Source organism: Lepus europaeus, chromosome 15 (assembly GCF_033115175.1).
Source record: "Lepus europaeus isolate LE1 chromosome 15, mLepTim1.pri, whole genome shotgun sequence".
NCBI classification, from domain to species: domain Eukaryota; kingdom Metazoa; phylum Chordata; class Mammalia; order Lagomorpha; family Leporidae; genus Lepus; species Lepus europaeus.
Window position 1 is genome coordinate 55,714,093 of NC_084841.1, and position 27,247 is coordinate 55,741,339.

A 27,247-nucleotide genomic window follows, 5' to 3' on the forward strand; every position below is an offset into this window, starting at 1 on the left:
TGTGCTCGACACACAAGCACTGGGGGGGCTGTGCATTGGAAAAGAAATGTTGGCCCACATTTTCTGACTGCAGGTTAGCGTGCAGTTACTGTATGGACGCCACGAAATTCTTCGTCATTTAATAAATATGAATAACTTGCTTCTTAGTAGCCAGGTGGCTTTGCCAAGATTATAGACACACCAGATAAGATGAATAGTAGGAGCTGATGTCCAGGAATGTTTGGGACACGTCTAGAATAGACGCCGGATGGGAACTGGAATGTGTCTGGCAGCAGGCTCGCAGGTTCTCCAGAGGGCCGTGTTGTGCTTACACAGTCTGCTCTGTGTCCTAGGTCTGGAATGTTCAACTCTCTACAGAACGCCAAGCTCCAGCAACCCTACAGAACTACGACAGCTTCTTGATTGTGGTGAGTGTGTGAGAGCTGCAAACACCCGTGGGACAGATAGCTGTCACCTTTCCATTATAGGGTAATGCACACGTAGGGTTGTCGTTCAGTCCCTGCCACACTGTACATCAGAAGTGACCTCTGAAGTCGTGCCTGGGTCCTTCTGCCCTGCTGAGACAGCAGCGTAGACTGGTGCAGCCCTTTGGTGTGTGCATGCCTGCCCATGGGCTTGCTGGCTGCAGTCATAGCCCTGGCCCTCCTGCAGGAACTCCAAAGGAGAGAAGTCAAGCCTTGAGATCTCTCTGGCTCTGCATATCTGCTGTATTTCCTTGGTCCTGCTGGGGTCTGCATCTCATTCATCCAGGTCACTAAAAAAATACTTATTAGCCTATGTTGTTTAACAGATGTTAAGCCAGCATCCTCCTTTGTTACCTTTCCTTTTCAAACTTTCTCTTGTCTCTTTCCTTCTCGTTTTCCTTTTTCTTTCCATCTGGCTCACTCACTCGCCACCTCCTTTTCCTACTTGCTGCTTGCTTTTTCTCCATATAGACTACAATACAGTGGTGTGCTGGTGAGCCAGCTCTCTGGGCAGAAAAGGCCCTGGGCTGTAGCATCTGCTCTTCTCTGGAGTGTAGGTAACTCTCTCCGTGGTTGATTTCAAGCTACCCTACACGATGTCCCTGAATGTGAAGCTGGGAAGAGCTGAAGGCAGTGGGCTCTCGTGAGTTGGACAAGCCATCTCGAGCACATTCATTGACATTAATTGGTCCAGCCAAGTGGTGGCCTTATTTTTGCCCACCCCTCCTCCAAGACCTCTGTAACTTATAGAGATTACTGTACTAATCCATTGATCTGCCATCGTTCTGACAAGTTGTCTTCTTAGATCAGTTTCTGGAGTATCTCAGATCCTTCATTCCTTAATACCTTTTTCCTCCCAGAAAAATAATTTTTCTGCCTCGCATCCGCCTAACTGAATCTGAACTAAAAGAAGTGAAACCTCATTCTAGAGGTTCCTCCAGAAGATTGAATGTACAAAGAACGCCCACATGGTATTCAGAAAATGAGAATTGGAGGCGAGGCAACTTAACGAAATTTTCTGGAAAAGATGTTTCTAGGAGAAAAGAATGGGCCTAGGTCTTTAGTCATAAAAACTCTGACTTGAAGTGCTTTGCCCAAACACTTTGCAACTTAAGCAACATTTTTCTTAATCTTCATTTTTCCTTTTTCCAGGGAAATCGGTCTTAGGCAAACAGGGCATAGCGTCTGCTGCTCGCTCTCTGTTCTTCCCACAGCACAAGCCAAGAAGTTGACTGACAGCAGTCACGGTGCAAAGCTTGGGGTTTCTGTATTTCTAGCAACTTTGGCAGGACTTAAGGAAACACTAACTGTTGTTCTTAGCCAGTTGAAATCAGATACTTGTATATATTTTGGTCAGAAAGTTGGTCAAATTAAACTTGTGAAAAGTCACAGGAAATGTATAGACATCAGAGACCTTTAAATTGAAAGTTATTTGAGAACTAGTGGTTAAGTTTTTAACGTGAACAACGCAGAATGATGTAGGTTAGCTTAAAAAAAAAAAAAAAAGAAAAAGAAAACTGTACACCACCCATGAGCTGGAACAAACAACCAAGTCTCATGTCAACAATGTATTTGACAGATAGCTGTCTTTCCCCATTGAGATCAAAACATTCACACAGAAAACTGGTTTTATTTGAGTTCTGGGCTGTACAAATGAATTTTTTGGCCAAAAAAAGAGTAGCCATTGTCCAAATTTGGGAGTGGACCTAGCAGGATGGTTTCCAGCTCAAAGATATTTAGTACAGAAAACATATTGTAATATCCTGGAGGAGGCTCCAAGATAAGTCAGTTACACCTGAAAAACAAACAAACAAAAACCATGGCTTTTGGCCAACTCTGTGTCTAAAAAGGACACCCAGTGTCTGGGAGGACAAGAGCCCACTCTTACTAACACCTACTAATTAGCCTTGCAGTGTCACTGTTATTGTCACTCGCCAGAAAAGGAAGCTGACCATGAGATCACTCATCTCTGACATCTCTCAGAGGCTGGGTGGCAGGGCCATAACTTGCATCCAGATTGGTCTGACTCCAAAAGTCTTTGTTCATTCCCCTCGAATCCAGCTTTCTCAACCTTGGCATTCTGAGTACTTTAGGCTGGACAATTCTTTGTTGCGAGGGGCGAGCAATGTGCATTGTAAGACGTGTAGCCACATCCCTGGCTTCTGCCCACTAGGTGCCAGCAGCACACTCTACCCATTGTGACCATCAAAAATGTCGTTGGATATTTTGAGATGGTCTCCAGCAAGAGGGAACTCCCACCTCCACCTCCACTGCCAAGGAGAACCGCTAACAGAGAGAGAGATGAGCTGGGGAAGGGGCTCCGTTCCAGGGAGAGGCCACCGGTCACCAGTCGCACGTGCACTCAGTGAGAGGGAGAGCAAAAGAGAACGGTCACTCCTGCGGCTTGGACTGAAGGCTTGCATTGCTGGTCAGATCCATCACAGGACAGTGGTGGGGTAGCTCCTGGAAGAGCTCGATAGGGTGGTTGTTTTGCAGAAAAGGAGCCCCCCGGAGTGGAAGTCAGAAACGCCAGGGAACTGTACAAGCTATGTTACTATAAAAATAAAGGAAATGCCCTGGTTCCCCAGTTCTAGTGGAATTTGACCTGAGGTGAGCCTCTCCTAAGCCCTGCGTGAGGTCATTTCTTTCATTCAGCCGTGAGCAGGGCTCTTTGACTTACACATGGTAGGAAGAGCTTGGGTAAATTAGCATCGCTCTTAAAACCTTTATTCACTGGAACACAGACACCATGGGATGCAGGAAGAGCAGAGCAGAGTCTCTGTCCCCGCCCCTGAAGTGCTGTCAGTCAAAGAGGGATCCCCGTGATCCCACACCGTGAGCACGCTGATGCCAAGTGTCTTCATGGGGGATGGCTCTAAAGCAGCGCAGGTCACAGAGGGAAGCCCTGCCTGGGAGAGGGATGTGGGCCTATTTAGAGTCTTAACATTTAATCACTGTTGCCAAATGGTTTATCACAGTGTTCCAGATGAGCGAATTAAGCAAGATTAACTTGCCAGGCAGAGACATTACATGAGGCACACAGGCAAGGAGAAGCACCTGGGAGATCTGCAGCTTGCCAAGGAGTCCGTGGCTGTCTGGTTCCCGTGGTGCTGCACACACGAGGTGGTTGGACAGTGTTTAATTACGCCGGGAACTGCGTTACATCCAAGGCAGGTCTTTCTTGCACAGGGCTGTTGCCCCGCCCACACTTGATGGGGATGGGAAATGCCTCTATTAGTCTTTGCAGGACATTTGAGTGATGCCTTTGCCTCTCTTAGTTTCGTAATTCTTTTCCTCCAACTGACCTACCCGTATCTTATACCAGCCTGACTTTTCTTAGGGCTTCGTGGTGTTGCCTGGCTATCTTTCAAAGTATCTGTCTACTCGGTAGGGGCCAGTTTGGTTTGTGATACTGGAATGGCCAAGGTGTAGGCTCAGCCTGGAGGAATTTATCATAGCATTCTTAGTTCAGGGGGTTCTAGGATGCCACCTTCTTTTTATTAATTAATTAATTAATTTATTTGACAGATAGAACTAGACAGTGAGAGAGAAAGACAGGTCCTCCCTCCGTTGGTTCACTCTCCAAATGGCCACCATGGCTGGTGCTGCGCCGCTCCAAAGCTGGGAGCCAGGTGCTTCCTCCTGGTCTCCCACGCGGGTGCAGAGGCCCAAGCATCTGGGCCATCCTCCACTGCCTTCCCGGGCCACAGCAGAGAACTGGACTGGAGGAGGAGCATCCAGGACTATAACCTGGCGCCCATATGGGATGCCAGTGCTGCAGGCGGAGGATTAACCAAGTGAGCCACGGCGCCAGCCCCAGGATGCCACCTTCTATTCACTCCTGCTCACACACCTTGGAGTCAACTTCGATTCTTTCTGCTTCTCTCTCAAGCCACTGCCTAGTCCAGACAATCACCCAGTTACCCAGGTTCTTGACAGTGCCTTACATACTCTTACAGCGAGAGAACTCAGAGGCCATCGCTCTGCTGTAGATTGCCAGAACTCCTTTCCCATTTCTCCAGTGTAGCTCATAAAGGCAGATAGAAGTGGAGCGCACCGTCACACCTTTGTTGAGTCCACAAGTCTCCAGCTACCATTCCTGGAGGTAGCTTCACGTCAGCAGTGCATATCTAAAGCAGCAGCCAGATGCTTCTCCTGGCTTCTAGATGTCCCGGGGCCTTCATGCTCCCCAGTCCCTTCCCTCAGCATGCTGGGTAGTGTGCCTCTTTCTGCCCCAAGAACTCCAGCCGCCACACACACAGTGAGCATGCAGTTTTGATTGGCATCACCCATCGGCAGATTGCTTGACCCCAGGTCCAGCTGAGAGCTTTACCACACAGAGATGCACGTCTTAACTTTTCTTCTGAGATGGTCTAGCGCGCACAGGTTAACTCAGCCATAGTGAGCATTAGGGGGAGACATTCGGAGAGCGTGTGACTTCTTTCTCTGGACGATTTTGAGACCGGTTGCTAAGATCCTGACCTCTCCTGCTGTGGTGTCGGGCACTCTGCCGGGTTAGATGAACGCTGATTCTGAGACGCAGTGGCTGTTGGTTCACACTGGAAAACTGGCATTTTGCGTCTTCCTGTTGAGGTCTTAGGAACATTTAGAACATTGCCCCGTTGGGGCAGAACCATCCTCCAGAGGGGGTCTGCAAATAATGTGGGGGCCGCTTCGGTTTGTTGGGGTTGCCAGTGCAACATACCGCAGCTAGAGGGACTTAGAAGCCAGCAGTCTGTCTCCGCCTGTTCTGGGGCTGGAAGTCCAAGGCCAGCGTCGGGTTTTCCTGAGTCCTCACCCGCATCCTCACGTTGTTCCTCCGTGCCTGCGGCTCCAGTGTCTCTCTGTACTCATCTCCTCCCCTGCCAAGGGCACCAGTCAGGTTGGAGTTAGGGCCCCTGCTGATGGTCTCCCTTGAACTTGACAGGCCTCTTCCAAGGGCCTGTCTTGCACATACAGTCACTTTTCTGCAATACAGGGGATTTGGATTTGGGACGGACATGCTTCAGCCCAGAACAGCAACGTTCTGTTTTGTTACCCTGAAGTCTGGGAAGATGCTACTGGCATCCCAGGCAGGGGACCAGGCGTGCTAAATGCCTGCAATGCGTGGGTCCGAGCTACACAAAGAAAAAGCTGTTCCACTCAAATGCCAGGAGCAGCCTCCATGAGCAGTACTACTAACAATAACAACAACAATAATAATAATAATCTCCACGTCTTATATTTGTCCTCATTTTGCTTCCTGATATAAGTCAGACATTCAGAAAGCAGGCCCTGCTCATACATTAAAATAAATGTCTGAAAAATTTCTTAAAATGTGTTTCCTAGACGCAGCCTCCGTGGACCTGGAAGCGATGGATGTGCAAGTGTTAGCCGATGCTTTCAAACGCTATCTCCTGGATTTACCCAATCCCGTCATCCCTGTAGCCGTGTACAGCGAGATGCTTTCCTTAGCCCAAGGTGGGTTATTTTCTCTCTCTTGGCAGGGCCCTGGGGAGCATGTAGTGAGCTGACCAAGTGCTGGGTGTAAGGAGGGGGAACTGAGACCACCACAGTGGTCCCCGGGCCCTCCCCAGCACAGCCACCGACACTCCCCTCCCTCACTGCATCTCATGGGCGGCCAGCAGGAGACCCAGGCGCTCACTGGTCAGGAAGCCGGTGCGCACGTGGAAATGGCTGCTTGGTACCCTTTCATGGGTAACACCAAAGGCCACCACGCCTGTGAAGGATGTGGTACACCAGGGACTCATGTCCGATTCAGAGACCCAGGACTAGGGCCCGGTGACCAGAGCCGTTGGTGTCAGCGTCCCCAAGTGGCCGTAGTTAGCTGAATGTGTCGAGGGAGGGGGCACTGCTTTAGGAGCCAAGCCTCAGTTGAATGCTTTGGGCACAGGAAACTGTGGTTCATAGCCTTCAAAGTCAAAACCCGCGATACTCATCTCCTGCTCCTCCCAGTCAGCCAATCACACTTGAATCTGCCCAGCAGCTGGGCAGGTTTTAGCCAGAACACCCTGCACATCTTGTGGTTTTTTAACAGGAAGAGTTTCTTGTATTTCCATCTGCCTTGAACTTTCTACTTTCTCAAAATGCATTTTCTCCTGAGCAGAGAAGTTCTGTGTGCTTCTCCGGATGACTTTCTCTGTGTTTCTCTGGATGGCTTTTCCTGCAACTAGAGAAGAGGACAGAAGTACTCTAGGAGGAAAAGACTGGAACCAATCTTTTTGAATCTTTGCTCTCCCCCGGCCCCTTTCTTTTTCACATGTAGAAATACAGAGCGCCGAAGAATATACCCAGGTGTTGAAGAAGCTCATCCGGTCGCCTAACATACCTCATCAGTATTGGCTCACGCTTCAGTATTTGCTAAAACACTTCTTCAAGCTCTCGCAAGCCTCCAGCAAGAGTCTCTTAACTGCAAGAGTGCTCTCAGAAATTTTCAGCCCTATGCTTTTCAGATTCCCTGCGGCCAGGTAAGTGAAAGAAAGGAAACCAGCATGGTGGGGTTGATGAGGGTGGTGGCAAATGGATTGGCCGTTAACCGTGTTTGAAAGGTGCGGCTTCCCAGGCACACGTGCAGGTTTGTAGGGGCGTATACGTGAACGTGAGTTTGCTTTTAGGGAATATGTTCCTAATAAAACTCTTCTCTCTTGCAGCCCCGATAATACTGAGAACCTCGTTAAAGTTATAGAAATTTTAATCTGCAACGAATGGAGTGATCGACAACCTGCACCAGGTAATGCTTTGGAACACCCAGTGTGCGCTCACCGGCCATTTTTTGCAGCCTTAAAATTGATGGCTTTTGACCTCTGAAGTAATAGAAGTGTCTGGTAGAATTGCAATTGATAGTAATGTGGTATTTCGTGGTCTGAAGGAAAAAAAAAATCGCCAGGTGGCAGAGACTGTACTAAATATTATGCGGATTTCAACACGTGTCGGTTTTAAGTGACCCCTGTCTTTAGATGAGAGCAGGACGAGCTCTCTGGATCCTTGGCTTTTTAGGCTTGTAGTTGCTGAGCAGAATTTATGGAGTTCGTTTTAGTTGTTGACATTTTTGTTTTTCTTCCTAATACTTATAAAGTAGGGGATTATAATTACTATATAATTTAAAGTATTTTGGAATGTGTGTTTTGGAAGTGGCTGTGCTGAGAAATGTCTGTCAAAATAAACATTCCCAATAATGCAAGCAGTATGAAACCAGAGAGCTCCCTGCAGCAGCTTAGACCAGGCCAGGCGCTTCTTTGAAAGCAGGCTGGTGTTCAATTAGCCATCTCCCAAAGCAGGAAATGTAGACTGTGTTAGCAGTGGCTTTAATTTAAACAGATGCATTTTCCTTCTGTGGAAAACCTAACACCCTCACTGTACTATTAACTGGCAAAAAGCTAGCCAAGAGTGACTGGTCATTTAGAACAATGATTAGGATCCTTTAAATAAAGTCTCAGAAAGAAGTCTCAGGACCCGTAGAAAGTGTTGCTTGTAGTCCGAATTTATGCCTTGAATTTAAGTGAAACGCTTTGAATTTATAATTTGTTATAGGTAGCTCCTGCAAATGATGTGTTTCTGTCTGAGCACGCATCGGGCCCCGGTCATCAGTGTCGGGCAGTGGACAGTCAGGTTGTGTATGATCTTGTACTGTGCAGCCCGCTCACTGGCTGTGGTTTTTGTACCTCACAGGGCAGCCTGAGAGAGGTGAGGGCCTCCACTCACAACCTATCCACAGGCCTGGGATAGAGGACGGGGCTGGCGGCCGTTCCAGGGGGAGGAATTGGGAAGGGCTTCTGAGGACAGGCCGAAAATGTGGCGCCCAGGTGAGAGCGGCGTCAGATACGCTCACTGAGGCAAGCGTGGTACAGCCCCAGAGACCCAGATGCCAGCAAGCCGAGTGTTGCCTAGGGATGCTCGGAATGTTAGGCCTCTGCATCGGGGAGCGGGGGCACAGTCAGCAGAGACGGCCCAGGACCTCAGGGGGTGGCCGAAAGGTGTCATCTCGTGTCACTACTCGGGCCGTTGGTTAGTTTGCTAGCAGCGTCGGGAGCTCTGCGTTGATGTTCAGAGGCTGTCTTTGGACTCCGTAGGAAGCAGTGGAGGTGGGGGCGTGGAACAAGGCACTTGAACTACCACCCCTAGACTCACTGAGTAGGTGGCCAAGGACAAGAACCAGCAGGACGCTGGGCCAAAGAGCTGAGGCCTTTCCCTCCTGCCTGAGCAGCTTGGCATGTGTCTTGGAGCCCAGGCAGAGCGAGGCCCTGCTTCCGGCCAAGGGCGAGGGGATCAGTCCTCCTGGGCTTCTCCAGGGAAGTGCAGGAGGAGGACGCTGACAGCCAGGCCGGGCTTGGCAAGACCCCCGCTCGTGAAGTTCTGCTACGCAGAGGGTGGCTCAGTGCGTGGTGGGGTTTGATTGGTCTGACTGATGTCCGTTGAACTACTGGGATCTCTTAAGTCAAAGCGGCTGTTTTCATAATGCGCCCTTACTGCTGCTGGATAGCTCTGAGGACCCCACCTCCCTCCAATAAGCAACCCGTGTGCTGGTTCCAAGGAAGGCTTATTCCACCTGCTCTGCTCTAGATTGACAAAGCCGGGAACATTCGCTAGATCATCCCAGGATTCATGCAGCCTCTTAACAAAACTGAAATCCAAGTTGTCTTCCAACCTTCGTGCTTTCCTTTGTGTGTCCCCCCCACCCCATCCTCCGTCTGTCGTGCCGGCCCTTTGGAATTGAGTGGCTGCGTTCTCCCTTGGGGAAACCTCCTGGGGCTCTCTCCCCCGCTGCAGGGAAGCCACCCTGAACTCCTTTGGTGATCGGGCAGGGCACCCCAGGGAAAAGAAGCGATTTCTTAGGCCTGGAAGGGCTGCAGCATTCTCCCTGAACAACCCCCACCCCTTGCTCCTTGTGACAGCCTGTGTGTGTGTGAGTGTACTGGGGGCACCGCACTGGGTTTTGTTATGGTTTGTGGTTGTTACCACGTAGAACTTGCCATGCTGATGTTTGAGGCAAAGTCTCAGCTCGGATATGACCTGTTAGCGTTAGCATGCAAGATATAGCTAAATACTGGGGATGGTGGGGGGCGTGCAAGTACTCCTTAAGTACAGAATGCACAGTTGGTGGGTATTCAAGGTATTAGGGAGACAGAAAAGGCCAGTGGAAGAAATTGAACCTGACAGTGGCCTTGAAGAATAGGTTCAGTTGGAATCGGGGAAGGAGGAATAGCATTCGGATTGCTGGCATTTCAAGATTTATTCAAAACAAATGCAGAGCGCAGAAGTGATGGCCTGGAATTTTACAAAAGCAGTACACGTTCTAAGTGACAGGACCGTAAAAGGCATCAGTGTAGAGAGGAAAGGCACTGCCCAGCTCTGTCATTCTGGACGTGAAGTAAACTGAGGCCCACCTTGCGCTCCTGGCCCAGGGCAGGCCAGGTCTGCCAGGAGCTGCCCCTGGATGCAGCCTGGTGTGTCTGCTGCCCCCTGCTGCCTGCAGCCGGCAAAGCCTTCCTGTGCAAACGGAGCTGCTTTTAACACCCCTGACCCCTCCTGGGTTTCCAGCACATAATAAACCACGACATCTGTGACATTAGCTCCTGTGGGTCACACGAGTAAAAGTCACAACCCAGTGTTTGTGGCCTCCCGGGGAAGGTCCCCATCCCACCCGCTGTGGAAGGAGCCGTGGGCCTGGATTTGAGCCTCGGCTCTTTGCCGCTGACTTAAGTCGGCTTTTCCAAACTGTTTTCCAGACTCTGGAATGGCAGTAAGACTCTCTTCTGGGCCGGTGAGGAGGATTAGATGAGCTGAGCTGTACAGAAATGCATGGCCCTGTCGTGTCCCCCTGCCCTCTGCTGTAGCCACAGTGACCTGCAGCTCTGCCTCCCTCAGTCCGCCCTCCGAGCTCCATCCGGCCCACCTCCCCACTGACCCACATCCCCAGCCAGCTGAGCTGGAGCCTCTGGGAGCCTACAGACGCTCAAGTGCTACGCTGAAAGGGATGCTCTGTGAGCAGTTGCTACCCCAGTGGGTGCACAGCTTAGAAAGAAGGCGCTTTTGTAGGATGCCTTCTCTGTGTGTGTGGCTTGGTGAGGGGAGTGGCCTGGATTTTAGCACCATGCTCCCACCCCGCCCCGCCGTCACCTGGCCCAGGTGCCCTTGCCCAGTACAAATGTACAGTTGTACGCAGCGGTCCCACACAGTGCCAGCCGCTCAGCCCTGCCCCTGCTTCCCGTGCAGGTGGAGTCTGCCGATGCAGTCTGTTTACGCCCTTCCGCTGCTTGTCCACTTGCGTGGAGCTCTTCTGTAGTTTTTCCTGCCTGTTGAAGCTGCCAGTCACACATTTCTACACGGCGAGGACGGTTTTGAGCCTTTCTGGCATGCACCTGGGCACGGCAGGATAATCATCCCGACGATTGGTTTTATTTTTATTTTTTTGAATAAGCTTCCCAGCTCGCCAAGAACTCTCATACAGCAGCTCGTTTAGCAGGGCCAGCGACCAGCAGCCCGAAGGCAGGGTTCTCTTTTTCTGGAGGGAAGCTGAGATCTGGAAAGGTTAAGTACACAGGGGGAGCTTGCAGCACCCTGTCGACAGTTTGCTGTTCCCTTTTGTTCCTGAAAGTCTTAAAAATATTTAAAGCCAAACAGCAGGTTTTCTTGAATAACTCTGTGTTATGTTTACACTATTCATACTTAGCTAGCGAAAGTAGATTTCTATAGGGCAACCAAGGTAAAAAGGGGCCCATTTAGCACAGGGTGCGTTTGAATGAAACCCATTATAAGTGTCTTTACATATTTCGGATTTCATGGATATATCCAGAAATATTAATGTAGCATAATTGAAGTCTACTATTGCACCCTCAAGCCCAGAGTGGAAAATAAATGCCTCTTTCTCCCCCTGGCCCTTCTACACCTGTCAAAGTTAATTTTTAACCACTGGCACATTGCAAAACATTCATCCTGAAGAGCCTGATTCATAAATCTTGTTTTAAATGCCCTGGGCTTGGTTTTTAACCAACACTAAAGTAAGCAGTAAGGTGGAGGGAAATGACTTTCAAAGGGTTTTACTTTTCTCTGATTTATTTTTTATTGGGTTTAAAATACGGGCTGACATGAGAGGGTTGTTTGATAGGCGAGAAGCGAAAGCTTGACAAAGTGCATGTATTTAGATGGGCCTAAGTCAACGAAGACAGGCCACACCGGGGCCTCTATCAAAAAGGAGCAACTTCTGTTTGCGCGCTGAGAAACAGATGTGCTTGGGGTGCACGTGTTGGAGGCGAGCAGGCACTTTTCCATTTGTTTTTGCAGCACAGACTTCTCTTTCTCTCAGGGGACATGGTCAGAGGGCAAAACAGCAAGGGAGAAGTTCTTGATTCGGGCGTGCCCTTCCTAAAGGCTAGTAGAATGGGTCTGATTTTATGCGGATGTAAACCTGGGTTCTAAAGGCAGACGCACATTTTCCCAAGCACAGGGCCTTGAAGGGCAGCATAGGAAAGATCCCTCTATAATGAGTTGTCTGCAGTTAGCATCATGAAGGCAGGTTCACGTTCCCCTCAAACATTCATTCATTCATTCTTCATTCATTCCCTGGCCCCCAACCCTGCCTTGGTTTTAATGGTCTTTTGTTCATAAATGATGCAAAAGCAATGAGGTTTTCCAGCCTGAAAGCTGCTGCCTGATGGTTATGCCCAGGTATCAGGAGATACAGTGTAAGTATGCTAATTCTCCCCCACCAGGCTGTTTTGCTTGTTTGTTGCCTCTGAGCTTTACAGCAGTCCTTGGACAGGGAAAATGCTAAGCATTGTTTTAAGGACTGCAGAAGGTAAAAGTTCACCGGTGTACGTCAGTTTTCCAGTGTGGCTGGATAAATGCTGATAAATGCTGCCATTAAAATACACGTTTTCGTAACAGAGTTTAGCAGCCACATGACAAGTGCTTCGTATGTTGTGACAAGTTACCATGCTTGTGATGTTGTGTTTCTGATTCAGTAGCTCTTAGTGAACCACGTAGTTTAAAGGATGGTTGTAAAAGTCATTCTTACTAGTTTGTGTGAAATTTTGAACCTATAAAGGAACTCTAAAATGTTCATGGAAATGGGCTTAAAAGATGTTTATTTTGGTGTGGAAAAAATTGTGAAATGCATGCATACAAGGGGTCTTCAGAGAGTTCCTGGAAAATGCATATTATGCAAAAACTATGCTCGGCCTTCCCAAAATGTTTGCATCAAAGTTAGTTTGAAATTCCATTGTCCATTGTTGAAGTTACCCTGTGGGGTGAGCTGAGCCCTGGCTCCTGTTCTCTCAGGCAGGAGTCACTACCTCTGTTCGGCCAGCAGAGGGCCCCCTCTCTAAGCTAATAAAGGTCCCTCTTCAAAGACCAATGGGCGCAGACTCGGCTCCCACCGCAGTGCTGAGAGAGAACCTGTATGGTTGGCGATCACACACATACTATGAGACATGTCTGTCCAGCAGACTTCCCAAATCTAGGCTAAGACGTTTTTTTCCCCCTGTAACGAGAGATTGCGCTGCTTTTCAGTGGATACTTCTGGAACTGAAAAGACACTGTTGGACCTTTGGGGGGGGGGGGGATTTTAGTCTTGGAAGGTTCTGATGGGAAACAGGGATGCTGTGGAGAGCGGGCGTCTGTGTTGTCTCCAGCTTTAGAGAGGCCGTTTGGACCGGTAGGGAGGGACTGTGCGCTCAGGCCACCGGACTGGCCCCGTGTCCTGCTCAGCGGCGCCTTCCCCACGGGCTTGGCCGAGTGGGCGCGCTTCGCCGCAGCCCCGGTCTTCCCACAGACCCGCTTGTCTTCAAAGGGAGCGAAAGGTTGTGTGTGTGTGTGTGTGTGTTTTAGTTAAAAATAGAAAACAGAAAGGAAAAAAAAATGTTTCATTTAGGTGTGACATTTTTTTTTTTTTTTTGCATGTCGCTTAAAGGGACTTCAGTTTGGCCTGTCAGTTTTTGCCCCCTCTGGCTGAGGGAAGAAAGCCGGGAGGCAGGGAGGGAGACTTGGGGCCCCCTCGGGAGCGCTGGGTTGCGGGCCTAGGGCGAGAGCCACTGCTCCCGCACCCCCGTCCGTCCCCTCCGGGAGCGTGGAGGACACGACGGCGGGGCCCCCGCGCCGGTGCCGTGCGCCCCACGTCGGGGTCGGGTCTCAGCACCCCGTGGGAGCCGGCTCTGCAGGTGCAGCCGACGGCTTTCGGAGGTGGATCGCGGCTGACTGTTAACTGGCAGCGGGACGGGGCGCAGGGCGCTTTCTCACGCACGTCCGCGAGCGCGGGGTGCCCGGGTCCGGCGCCCCCGGCTCCGTCCACGCGCGGGCGCCGGGCGGCTCGGGCTCTGGTCCCGCCCCGCCCCCGCGGCCTCCTGCCCCGGGCCACCTGCGGGGCAGGCTGCGGGCGCGGGAGGAGGTGCGGCGGGCGCGGCTCCGGGGCTATTTCTGCCCGCGGCGCTCGCTACTTCCTGCGTCTGGCCGCGCGGAGCGCCGTGTCGGTGTCGGGTCCCCTCCCCGCGGCCCTTCCCGCGCCCTCGGCGACCCCGTGCGACAGCGGGGCTGGCGTGGGCCACTTGTCAGCCGCGGACAACTTGGCCTGGGGCTCCCCGCCCCCCACCCTCCGTCGAAATCCCTAGCTCAGCAAATATTTGAACCTGCCCAAGTTAATCATGAAGCCGCGATCTTTATCAGAGAGCGACGTGCGAGCGCCCGCGCTGCTGCTGCCCTCCCCGGCGCGGTAGCGACACCCGGGGGGCTGCTCGAGGGTCCCCGCTGCACCCGCGCCCCCCGCGCGCGCACGCACGCAGCCGCCGCCGGGCACGAGCGCCGGGAACCCGCCTCCGAGGGGGGGCGGGGGAGGGGGAAGACTTGGCCCGGTCGCCGGAGGACTAGCTTTTTGGATTTTTTTTTTTTTTTTTTCCTCCTCTTGTCGGATACGGGCATTTAAAGGGAAACCGCTGAAATGCATAACCTGCAAAGTAAGTCGCCTTTCGTGGCCGGGTGGCGCGGGGTGTGCGCGCGGGGAGCGCTGCCTGGGGCGCGCGGGCGGAGGGTGAGGGGCGCGCGCCCCTCTGCGCTCCAGGCGGATGGCGCCCGCGGAGGGTCGGGGTGTGGGCTGGGGGCCGGCCTCGGAGAATCACCTGCTCCCTGGGTCGGCTTGCCGCGGGGGTCCTGCAGCCCAGAGGACTCGTCCCCTTACTTTGGGGCGGTCAACATTCTAACTAAGAATTTCCTTCTGCATTCATGCGAGGGCATCGCTCCCCTGCCCCACCCCCCATCTTTGGCCGCTCTGGTTGGAAATTGCGTGTAGGCGCCCCTGACGCCTGCGGGGAACAGGAAGGTGTGAGTGAAGGGAGAGGCAGCAGGGGGGCCGGCGAGGGTGGGGGAAGTGCGCCGTGCCGGGAGATGAGTCTTTGGGCTGCTCCTTAAGGGGACAAGTTCCAGGGGCCCCTGGGTGCTTTAAATCGTCTCACCAGGAGCTGACAGGGACACGATTGCCAGAGCCCACTCGAGTTTTCCCGAAATGAGCCCCCGTTGCCCACTCCCCAGCCTGTAACACTGCCTTTGTAAAGAGATCGGGTCACGGTGGGAACGCAGGTGCCGCTGCTGCCCGCAGAATGGTTTATGAAGAGCCGGTGCGAATCATCAGATTGTAGGGGAAGCCGATTTCTGCGCTGCTAAGAAATGCCTCCCCAGAGCGAGGCAGTGAGATAAAGGGGGAAAGGCAAAAAAAAAAAAAAAAAAAAAAGAGGTGACATCACCCTCCCCGTGGAGCAGCGTTAGCCTGGCGATGCGTCCACCAGTGAGACACTTTGCAAACCTAACTGCCTTCTGATCCTAGGCCTGCTTTTCTTCCGGTTGTCAGAGGCAGCAGCATCTGGCTTTGCCCAGTTTCGTTAGAACCATAACATTCAAATTCTCATGGATATTTCCAGCTATGTCTGGATTATTCCTGTGGGTAGTAGCATCTCCTGCCTGTTCAGCATTTGCCTTACTCTGTCAAGTTGAATTGCAACTTCTGAGTGTTTGGGGGAGGAGGTCCTGTCGTCTGCACGTTTTCCTGTAATTGTCCTTTCTAATGTGGTACTTGCATGTCAGCGTTTGAGTAGAGTTTGCAGGGAATTACGGAAGGCTGAAATTGAATATCCAGAGGTCTTGATCCTTTCTGCTTTCAGTATGTGTGGGAGCAATTTAAGGACTTTAAAACATGGCTGAAGTATACCATTCTGACGCTTTTGTAAGATTTTTAAACCCAGGCAGGACTGGGCTATCTGTAAACCCAGATGCACCGTTGGGGAGGTTGGGGGTGGGGGGAGGGAGCTGGGAGCCGCAGCATATCGGTGTCTGTCATCCTGCCAACCGCGGAGCGTACCATGCTGCACGGAGTAATAAAAAAGGAATTAGAAAACTCACTGCTGCCGGAGAACAGTCAAATTAAACACCTTCCGAAACGCTGAGCGGGTCTCGCGGTGCGGCTTGGAAATGTGGGTTGGGATTGTGGTGAGGCTGGGCTGGAAGAGAACTGATGAAGCAGGAGTGGTCTGGTGACATTTTTCTGACTTGATTGGCTGGGGTGTGTGATGTAATAGGTTACAGTGCAGCCACTTATAGGTTTTAAAATGAATTCCAAGACACCATTACAAAGAAAGCCGGACTCTTTTCTTATAACGGAGCCCAGCCAAAGGAACTCTCGCACAAATGTACAACACTATATGGAATATGGAAGACCTGGATTTAGAATATGCCAAGACAGATATAAATTGTGGCACAGACTTGATGTTTTATATAGAAATGGATCCACCAGGTAATCTTGCAGTATTATTGTAGAAAGCTAGTTAATGTTGTGGCTTTTTAATTTTTACTTTTATTTTTGGAAAGCTGCCTTGAGATCCTTTTTACATTTTATTTTTATTCGTTTGTTCCATTGATTAAAAATTAGTTGGATCATAGCTTGAAATTTAAAGATTGCCTGTCTGCCGGTGGAGGCAGGCAGCTCAGGCTGTGTGTGGTCATGCTTATTCTTACTTGAATGGGGAGGAATTCAATTCCACGTCTTGGCTGGTGTCTTTTGTTCAGCGTGGCCCTTTGCTAGTTGGGTTATTTTGTTGCATATTGCTCCTTTAATTCAAAGCCTGTTCCTTTCTGCTTCTTTGCTCTGAGGACAGCGGGAGAGAACACTGTGGCACTTGGCAGGGTTAGCACTGGGTCCTGTAGGACAGCAAGGAAAATAGAGCAGTGATTGCAACCCGCTTCTCCAGGACCTGGGGCTGTCCTAACTCTGATGTGCAGACTTTGCTTGCTGTCTCTTCCGTTCAGATACTGTGACGAATACAGAAGTTGGCTTTCCAAAATTGAAATATGTCTGTCAGCTTATTCTGAGACAGACACCTGAAATCATTGTAGTCCTAAATTAAGGTAGTAACTGCTTTCAAACTTCTTAGAATTTTAGCTAAAGATCCTAGCTTCATTTTGTTTCTTAAACTGTTTGATTCCAATGTCAGTGCTCTGCCCCCCCCCCCGACTCCCCCCAACTAAGAAACTCCAACACTGCAGTGTTTTTATTTGTAACTGTTTCCTATATGAATACTGATGTGAGGCTGGGGAGAAGGGGGGCTCTCTTGGTTTTTAATCACCCTGGCATAGGGCACAGTTTATCCAACAGAATATTAACATGAATACTAAAGAGATTTAGGTCACAGATGAGTTTCTTAAAGTGGCTTTTGGCAGAACAGTGCCTGGAACACTAAGATTAGAGAAACCCAGTTCCTCCTCTTCAAAACATACTGCTGAAGATGAGCCTTTTTATTCCCGCAACAGCATTTGTGGAGGCCAGAGACCGAATTTGTCTGTTGTAATTAAATAAGAGGCAGCTAAAGCCAACTCCTGTTCTTCTTGCTGCTCATATGTTCAGTTTCTTATTTTAATGGGTTTGACCAGGCACGAAACTTTGATGTAAGTAGAATCAGGACGTGGAAAATGCCAGGACTGTGGATTTACTCTGAATTGTATTTGGTTTCTTAAGCTCTAAGAGCCTCTGTCCCTTCTTTTTCTCTTTTCAGTTTCATAGTTTTCTTAAAAACAGAAAAAACAATCTTCCACCTTGCTTGAAACTGTGAATTATTGGGGTACGTTTTAGAAACTCTAATGTCTTCTAAGGGAGAAATAGCGTCGATCTAAAGCAATGTTGGGTGCACTGTGAGATGTTCACTAGTGCTCGGGTTTGCAGACAACTTTGTCTTTCTGCTTCCTCTGCAGCACTGCCTCCCAAGCCACCAAAACCCACTACTGTTGCCAACAACGGGACGAACAACAACATGTCCCTGCAGGACGCAGAATGGTACTGGGGGGACATCTCAAGGTAAGGCTCCCGACCCTTCTGGGTCACGCGGTCCAGGGAGTGTGAGGTTCAGAGAAAGAAAAGCCCCAGCTCGCCAAGCTCCACTTGTAGGATGTCATCCAACATAAGCATGAAGCATAGTTGGTTCTTGTCCAAAGACGGCCAGAAAAGTCACTGGGCTGTGTGGAGCAGTGTGGGTGCTAGATGCCCCAGGAAACACACCCCTGGCCAAGTCTCATGATTGACAGAGGGGTCAGGGAAGTGCCAGGCTCAAGTGGCGCCATCTAAAGGCAGCGTGCAAAGGCCCTCCGACCTCGCAGAGTTAGTGTTGCTGCCTGAAATGAAGTGACACACAATGACTTTTTCTTAGCTTTTGGGGGAGTAGTCAAGGGTTGGAGACACCTTTGACAAATCACAGAACACTATGATCCCCCAGAGAAATAAAAATCTACCACCAGTAGCCAAAGTGGCTACATTTAAAAAAGAAAATCTCCAGGCACCTGTTTATAATGAGACTGGAATTGATCATATTTCCATGTAAAGAAATTACTAGTAAGCTCTGTAAATGCAGTTCATAAGGCAAGTGTGTGAGACAAGAGGGCTATGGGAACTGCCTGGACTTTCCACTTGGTTTTGCTGTGAATCTAAAACTGCTCGCAAAAGAAAGTCTACTGAAAAAAAAAAAAAGAACTATGGCCCCATAATCACCGAGCCCTCTAGGTGAGCATGGTCTTGTGGTTTTTTTCCGTTTCAGGGAAGAGGTGAACGAGAAACTTCGAGATACAGCAGATGGGACCTTCTTGGTACGAGATGCATCTACTAAGATGCATGGTGATTATACTCTTACACTAAGGTGAGTCAGGGTGCAGCCGAAATGGGTGATGTTACACACACTGCTTTTTTTTTTTTTTTTTTAAGCAAATCTCAATACCGTGATTTTTATATTGTATTTACAGGAAAGGAGGAAATAACAAATTAATCAAAATATTTCACCGAGATGGGAAATATGGCTTCTCTGACCCATTAACCTTCAACTCTGTGGTTGAACTAATAAACCACTACCGGAATGAATCCCTAGCGCAGTATAATCCCAAACTGGATGTGAAGTTGCTTTATCCAGTGTCCAAATACCAACAGGTAATCCAAACAATTAATTACATGGGTTATGATGTTTAGACAAAGTCCTTTTAATACTTAATTTTCAAGCAGATGAGTTATGAAAGCCTTTACACTCACGACTTAAAATTGCTGAAGAAAATCCCAATTTTAAAGATTTTTCCATGTCAGCTATGTTATTAAACAATTGCTATTTGATTAACTACCTTATCGGTTGAATTTTTCCTTTTTCCTCTGTTCTCCCATCTTTTTAGGATCAGGTTGTTAAAGAAGATAATATTGAAGCTGTAGGGAAAAAATTACATGAATATAACACTCAATTTCAAGAGAAAAGCCGAGAATATGATAGATTATATGAAGAGTATACCCGTACTTCCCAGGTGAGTTCCCTGTGAAAGATTAGATTATTAGTTATTAGATTAGTTATTAGAACCTGGCACATAATACCTTCAGCTTCAGAAAAAAGGTAAAAAGTTGAGTTTTTGTGCATGAAATAGAGGAGGATTTGATTCATCCAGCACAGTACCCCTACATCTTTTAAGTAAAGTCTTTAAGTGGCTGAACAGGTTAGCTTTACGTGCTACTAGAAGGGGTCAGCCACGAATGTTGGATGGATTGGCTGTAATTTCTGCTTGGAAGTTAGTAACTGCAAGTTCGGCAGACTCGTGTGCTCTCTGAAAGGGGGGTGTCTCTGTCACACACCCCACCATGTCAAGCAAAGGCCGCATTTACTGCAGCATTGTCCTGCAAGCTTCCTCCTCTCTGGGTCATTGTTCTGGCACTGCAAGAGGGAGAAGACCACATAGATGCCGTCCACTGGAATGGCTTTTCCAAAGCCGAGAACTGTAGGAAATAACCAGGCTGCTGTTTCCCATAGATTGAATAAGTTCCTAAAAGAAATGTGTGTTTCTGTAGTAGTAGGCTCAAACGACTCAAATTCATAAAACCCATAAAAATACTAACAGTACAGTCGGCCCCCTGTAGCCGTGAGACCCACATCCATTTGAACATGCACAGATGTCTTTTCCTCGTTATTATCCTCTAAACAATACGAGATAGCCGCTGCTTACATAGTACTTACCGCCTCTTAGATACTTCAAGATTTTTTATGTGAGAGAAGGTGTGAGTTGTGTGCAAATACCGTGCCCTTTTACATAAAGGACTTGAACATTCTTGGGTTTGGGTATCCCAGGGAGACCTAGATCCAGTCCCCGCCAAACACCAAGCCAGCTGTACCTAAAGCTGGCTGACGATACTGGTCAAATGTCCTTGTTCCTTGCATAAGAAATCATCCTAGGAAAGACATGACGCTGTCTTATTAAATTGTCTCATAGGAAATCCAAATGAAAAGAACAGCTATTGAAGCATTTAATGAGACCATAAAGATATTTGAAGAACAGTGCCAAACCCAAGAGCGGTACAGCAAAGAATACATAGAAAAGTTCAAGCGCGAAGGCAATGAGAAGGAAATACAAAGGTGGGTGAGCCACACGCACTTCCCTCGTCCTTGTGCTCAGATGACCATAACCCTCGCAGCTGACGATCTTGGGTTCTGTGCTTTGTGTAATCTAAACGCGGCAAGAAGAGAAAGCATTCTTTGCTAGGGGAATACTGTCGGGAAACTTTTCATCAACTTGGGGGAACCTATGTGGTTTCCCCAGGTCCTTACAGATGGCTCTGTCTCTCTCTCTCTCGCCTGCAGGATTATGCACAATTATGATAAGTTGAAGTCTCGAATCAGCGAGATTATCGACAGCAGGAGGCGCCTGGAGGAAGACTTGAAGAAGCAGGCAGCCGAGTACCGGGAGATTGACAAACGCATGAACAGCATCAAACCAGACCTCATCCAGCTGAGAAAGACGCGAGACCAATACTTGATGTAAGTGTGTCTGAAACAGAAGCCTGGAAGCGCGCGACGGTGGGAGGGAGACGTCACGAGTGAAGACCGAGTTCTTCACGTGTTTGCCTCTCGGAACTGCTTTTCCAGGTGGCTGACTCAGAAAGGTGTCCGGCAGAAGAAGCTGAACGAGTGGCTGGGCAACGAGAACACGGAAGAGTAAGTAGCGAATTACGCAGGGGCGAGGGCAAGAGCCCGTTCTCATTTCAGGAATGTGCACGGCTCGCTTTGTTTTTAAAACAAAGTGGGGAATCTTACCGAGCTTGGAGCATCTCCTGGGAGAAAACTGTATAAATTCAGTGCCATCATCCAGAGTCTAAAAAAGGAAAGTTTAGCTAAGGAGGGCTTGTGTTTATTTTTGCTCATAAAGTTGTGAAATGACCCTGCATGTCCACAGCGAAGGACGTGAACGTCTCAATTCCAAAAATATTTTTGGAACAGGAAAATAAAATCATGTTTTCATATATTTTCATGCCTATGTTTTATTTGAATTACTTAAAACTGGTGGCATTCCCAGTCCATTTTCTGATCAAACTGAATAGATGGGATTGTTTCCTGCCTGCCCAGCTACCTTGAGGACCGTAGCTGGCTTGCAAACAGAAATGGTGTAATTTGGCCGGTTGCGGGGAGTTGGTTGGCAGCTGCCCAGGGGGAGCGGAACACTGAGGGCAGAGAGGCAGGCTGAGGCAGCCCCCGGGGGAAGGGACCAGAGCGGGCCAGGCCGGGGCTCCCTGCAGCAACCTGCTCTGCTTCCCGCCTAGCCAATACTCGCTGGTGGAAGATGACGAGGACCTGCCCCACCACGACGAGAAGACATGGAACGTCGGCAGCAGCAACCGCAACAAAGCCGAAACCCTGCTGCGTGGGAAGCGGGACGGCACCTTTCTCGTCCGGGAGAGCAGTAAACAGGGCTGCTACGCCTGCTCCGTGGTGTACGTATCTCCACGCGCGTCCTTCTCGTCGGTCAGCTCTGGGGGCAAGTTCTGGTCGGGGAGGGGCTTCCAGGATAACAGCACAGACCTAGCATCTTCAGGGCCAGCCGGAAGAGTATCTCACAGGCTCTGATAGAGACACCCCTGCTGTTTCATTGGAAGATTGGGGCTTAGGGTCCATCTCGATGCTTAAAATCAATCCTTGGAAGTCTTGGAGTCTCTTCTCCTCTTCAGAACAAAGCAGGCATTGCTGCTTCCGTTGGGATTTTGTTTTGTCCACTGACACTGAGGTACTGTAGGTGAAAGCACGCCCATAGGTAATGTAGCCCCCAGAAACAGGTGAACAGAGAGGATCCCAGTGGGGAAAACTCCCGTCTTAGAAATGGAGAAGTCACCCTAATAGTTCGGAGAGTAGTTTTCAATCTCGCACGTTCTGACTGCAGCCAGGTGAGCGTCCTCTAGGAGAGACAGGTTCTAAGAGGACTTCACACCGCAGGGCCAGCGCTCCGCTGACCCAGAGACGGAGAACGTGGGAGAAGGCAGGCAGTGCGGAGACAGAGCCGTGGGGACCGTTCAGGGAGGGTAGGGCTGCTGGCCCTCAGTTCACGGCAGCACTCGGCGGGGTTGGGAGCAGCTCTTTCGTTTGTGCTCCCTGTATGTCAGGCCACATCCATCATTTCACGTCCCAAACCAACCCCATTACATCATCAATTACTGTCATTTTCCTGTTAAACCATTTTCAAGATGAAAACAGGAGCTCCCCATGGAGCTGGGCCCTACCCAGGTCACCCAGGCAGGGGGAGTCTACGGTCATGGCAGCCCCTAACTCCCCACCGTGGTGGCTGTTCTGCACCGATGACGATGCTGTCATGAACAGTCCTGACCAGTGTGTACTCTGTCTCCCCTGCAGGGTGGACGGCGAGGTCAAGCACTGTGTCATCAACAAGACGGCCACTGGCTATGGCTTCGCCGAGCCCTATAACCTGTACAGCTCCCTGAAAGAACTGGTGCTACATTACCAACACACCTCACTCGTGCAGCACAACGATTCTCTCAACGTCACACTAGCCTACCCGGTCTATGCACAGCAGAGGCGATGAAGCACTCACCCTCGATCCTTCTCCTCCAGTGCAACACCACGAGGCCTCTGGGAAGCAAAGGGCTCCTCTCCAGCCTGACCTGAGCATTGAGCTGCGGGAACGAAGCCATCTGGCTGCAGATGGGACTTAGAGCATTCTTTGACACAAAAAAAGAAAAGAAAAAAAAGAAGAAGTAGTAGAGGAAGACAGGCAGCCTTGGGCTGTAGGATGATGACCATACGTTTCTAATCCGGAGTGCTTTTCCTTTTTTTTTTTGTTTAATTTGAAGCCACAACACCACAAAGAGAAAAAGAAATGCAAAAATCTCTGCGTGCAGGGACAAAGAGGCCTTTAACCATGGTGCTTGTTCATGCTTACCGAAGCTTTACCAGCTACACGCGGGGACTCTGGAGACCCGAGGGTGGACAGGCCCCCCAGAGCCCCAGCCTGGAGAACGCGTGGGGCCAGCCTGGTTCGGCCTGGGCGTTGCTGTGCGCGGTGGACTCAGCGTGGCACTGTGGGTTCTCTCACTTTCTAACGAGTGAATGATATGTAGCAGAAAGGCACTTCGCTCCCAAGAGACGCTTTGGGAGCACGTCAGCTCATGGACGTTCGGAGTGCCGGGAAGTGTTTTGTTTGAGCTCGTCAGACAAACAAAACCCAGCCGCAGAAGAAGTGGAGCTCGGAAAAGAGACCTTCAAATGACATTCAGTATATAAAATATGTACATAATATTGGATGACTAACTATCAAATAGATGGATTTGTACCAATACCAAATAGCTTCTGTTTTGTTTTGCCGAAGGCTAAATTCACAGCGCTATGCAATTCTTTAAGTTTCATTAAGTCGTCGTCTCAGTTTTAAATGTACCTTCAGAATAAGCTTCCCCACCCCCAAGTTTCATTGCTTGAAAATATTGTCATCCCTGATTTTTGTTAATATTCATTTTGTTACTTTTTTTTTTTTTTTTAAGAAATGTACAGGATGCCAGTTTTAAAAAATGGCTTCAGAATTAAAACTATGAACTATTTTACAGTTTTCCTTGTACAGAGTACTTGGCTGTTAGCCTAAGGTTAAAAAAGTTCCGAACAGATTTTTTTTTTTTTTTTGGACTAAATGTTTTGTTGGGCAGTGCCTGATAAGCTTCAAAGCTGCTTTATTAAATAAAAGAAAAAGAAAGATTATATAAATATGACAAAGTATCGCAGAGTCCAACGATGTTGTTTTAAGACTCTTAAAATACGGTACCTAGCAATGTTTGTTTCATAATGAATTGTGAACTTCTGGAACCTGGGGAGGGGCGTTAACAGGCAGGGTGGTGGGAGGCAGGGGAGATGGTATGCACTTTCTCGTGGTGACAGAGAAGACTCAAGGTGAAGTTGCCTGCCCTTCAGTCTTTTCCCAAGCGGATGCGTTAGTAGTTATCAGTGAATGGCAGTTCTCAACCTACTGTAACTCTTAACAGTGCAGCTGGTCAGGTGTTTCATTTCTTACACAGGCAGTGCCGGGAATTTGTGTTGGGGTTCCTGAAACAGTGCTCACCTTTGTTGAGGACGCCAGTTCAAAGAATTCTCTGCCTTTAGAAAATGTAACTTTTTCCTCTTTAACATGAGACTATTCATTATGACCATCAAACATTCATTTTAGAAAAAGCATGATCTGAAAAAAAATACTTTTAGTGGGATGTTTGTTCTTTTCTTAGCTTTCCATTCGATGTTGAACATAAACAGGCAAGAGCATACTCATTGCTGCAGGCTCCTGGAGCTCATTAAAGTCATGGCCATTGCAGAAATCCAAATGGTGGACCCTCTCGTTCATCCAAGTCATTGTACGTGTTACACACTTCACTGTGGGGCAAAGCGTCCAGGGCTCTTAGCATAATCTTGCCAATTTAGGGTGAGAGTGAGAGGTCTCTCTCCCCGATTTACATATGCAAAAGCTGTTATTTTGAGTAGGAATTGGTCATGTGTTGGGAGGAAGGAAGGCAAATGACAACCATGGCTCCTGTCCTGGTAGTTTAAAATGGAACCTTGCAATTTCACCTTCCCCTTCTCACTGTTCGAGCCAACCACAGCTTTATTCCCTTTCAGATACTAAGGTGAGGGTGTTTTGTTTTTTATAATGTTGTTCCTTTAAAAAAAAAAAAAAAAAACTTTGGGGAAAAAGAGACCAGTTGAAGCAGCCGAGTTAACTGTCTATAGAATGTATTATTTTTCCTCTGTACCTGAAGCTACTCCTACTCAAGAGTAGAACTCGGTCTCACAGCCAGACGGTCAGCCCTCGACTCGACCATTACTGATCTCCCTCCAGTCACTAGACAATTGATGATTTCCCTGGCGTTAGTTTTGTGAGTGTTGATGCTTTGAAACTTCGGGTGGTGATGCTATTCCACATCACACCGAAGTCTAAGAGCTCACTAGTTACTAGTTTATCAGGTAGGTTGGGGTCCTTTCTCTTTTCTTTTTTTTTTTTCCTGGTGGGGGGATTGGTATAGCACAATATGTATGCTAGTAAATATAATTTTCATTTACTATTTCTGATAGAAGATCTGAGATCAAAGGTTTCCTTTAAAGCTACAGTTTTGTCCATGTGTTTTGCTTCAACACTCTTTGCAAGATGACATAGTATTAGGCAGTTGCCTTATTTTTGCATCTCACAAGCAGAAGTGCAATAGATGGTTCATGGAGCAGCAGGCGGGAATCGTTCCGGAGAGCAGTGAGCCACCCCGCCCTGCTCTGCCCAATGCCTTCTTGATGGCAGTAGAGCAGGCCCAGCACATTCGTGCTTGGAAGTGTCAGGCCAGCAGGGCTCTGGGTTCCATCAGTCAGTCATCTCCTAAGAACCTTCTCCGAGTGGCTCATGACTACAGTTGCATACAGCAGAGGCACTCCTGATACGAGATTTTTATCTGTGCATCAGTCTTTCCCAGTGTCGCTTCCTAGAGGCAAAACCGGAGCTAAGCTGCAGAGAGGCTGCTGTAGGGCTGCAGGTGGGAGCACGAGGACCTCAGAGGACACGCGAGAGAAACCATAACCACGTGCAAAGGCAGGAAGTGTGTGTGTGACATTCGGCAACTTCACAGCCCTGGATATATGTATATATGTATATGTGCATGGACTGTGTTACCAGTGTTTGCAGTACACCTTTCAGCAGAAACAGTTCCACAGTCGTCGAGTTCAAGTACATAACAAGCAAGTGTTCAGTACTGTTCCTGTATATCTGTCTGGGTTGCTTTACTCCCTTTGAGGTTGCTTTGTTTTGTCTTACCGAGGTGAAAATTGCTTGCAAGTGAAGTGAGAAGTTCATAATTCTTTGACTTTTTCCTGTGTTTCGAAGCGACTCCTTTAGGGAGTTGGTCTGGATGATCCCGTTTATCTTGGAAATTCTCATTTTTGGTGTATCGAGTCAGTTTGTGTTTATGTGAGCTGTCACTGTGGGGAACCGATTGCTTTGTCATATAGCTGGTTATGAGCTAGTGATGTGTTTGGGAAGTCCTACTGATGTTCCTTATTGGGAGAAAAAGTCTGCTGGTTTTAGCAACTGCTTTTGCTATGCATGGTATCCAAGTGAGTTGGAAAGCAGACCCTGGTATTGAGTTTAGGGTCGTTTAAGAAAGGGGCAGTTTTTAAGCACAATGCCTCACATGGGACAAAGTTCCAAAATGCCAAATTCTATTTTTTAAAAATCTTATATAAATACTAGTATAGGTGGGGAGAGAATAGAATTGGGTCAATTGGAAAGACTCTCCAACTAAATATTAAACTTGTCACCATGAGATAGCATTAGCTGCCCAGGATGCTGCTATTTAAAAAAAAAAAAAAAAAAAAAAAACAAAAAAATAAAACTCATTTATACGTGTGTATTTTTTAAAGCTACAACCTGTTCAATGTTTTTACAAATCTGTTTCTATGACGTTGTTAAAATAAAGTTGGTCTTTTGACGAGAGGGAGGATATGATGGTCAGTTGTCATTTTGCCTTTACAAGGCAACCAGGGTGGGGGGTGGGGGGGAGTGTGCCTCCTTGACATTTTGTTCAAGTTATAGAAATTCAATGGAGCTATGTCTTGTTGTTTTAAGTTGCTTTAATGCATTGTATTAGGTCTTCAAACAGAATAAAGGTTGTTTTGAAACTTCAGTGGTTCACCTCAGAACTGTGTCTGAAGCAGCTGGCTTGCTCTTTGGGTTTCTAAGTGTGTGTTGCTGCTCTCTTGGTTGACCCCTGCCTACCCCCTTCCATTTCCTTATCACATTCTCTCCTGTGTGTAACAAACAAGGACATGGGGTGGTCACGTGAATGACCGGGCGCCGCTGTTTCTGTAATTTCAATGTGTCCATTACAATGAAATGAAAGACCTTTAGGCGACATTTCCAGGCATTTTCTTGCTGTAAGATACCAAGAATGCCCATGATCCTCAATTCCTCCACCATCCACCCCCAAAACGCGACCGTCATCCTGT

The 27,247-nt window shown here is 48.6% G+C and overlaps 1 protein-coding gene across 4 annotated transcripts in view; it reads left to right on the forward strand.

Annotated features, from left to right (window-relative positions):
• Positions 1-26,925, forward strand: part of PIK3R1 (phosphoinositide-3-kinase regulatory subunit 1) — an 86,334-nt gene extending 59,409 nt beyond the window's left edge. For 2 of the 4 annotated variants that reach the window (XM_062212166.1, XM_062212167.1), the window contains exons 4-16: positions 333-407; positions 5,793-5,924; positions 6,730-6,931; positions 7,115-7,194; positions 17,685-17,787; positions 18,521-18,619; positions 18,723-18,903; positions 19,137-19,262; positions 20,217-20,359; positions 20,585-20,761; positions 20,870-20,938; positions 21,541-21,711; positions 22,622-26,925. In XM_062212166.1, the coding sequence (XP_062068150.1) occupies positions 333-407; positions 5,793-5,924; positions 6,730-6,931; positions 7,115-7,194; positions 17,685-17,787; positions 18,521-18,619; positions 18,723-18,903; positions 19,137-19,262; positions 20,217-20,359; positions 20,585-20,761; positions 20,870-20,938; positions 21,541-21,711; positions 22,622-22,811 (1,748 nt within the window). In that variant the 3' untranslated portion in view covers positions 22,812-26,925. Of the gene's footprint in view, positions 1-332; positions 408-5,792; positions 5,925-6,729; positions 6,932-7,114; positions 7,195-13,980; positions 14,408-16,059; positions 16,234-17,684; positions 17,788-18,520; positions 18,620-18,722; positions 18,904-19,136; positions 19,263-20,216; positions 20,360-20,584; positions 20,762-20,869; positions 20,939-21,540; positions 21,712-22,621 lie in introns of those variants that run through there. The other 2 variants (XM_062212170.1, XM_062212169.1) reach the window with 2 other exon arrangements.
• The last annotated feature ends 322 nt before the right edge of the window (positions 26,926-27,247 follow it).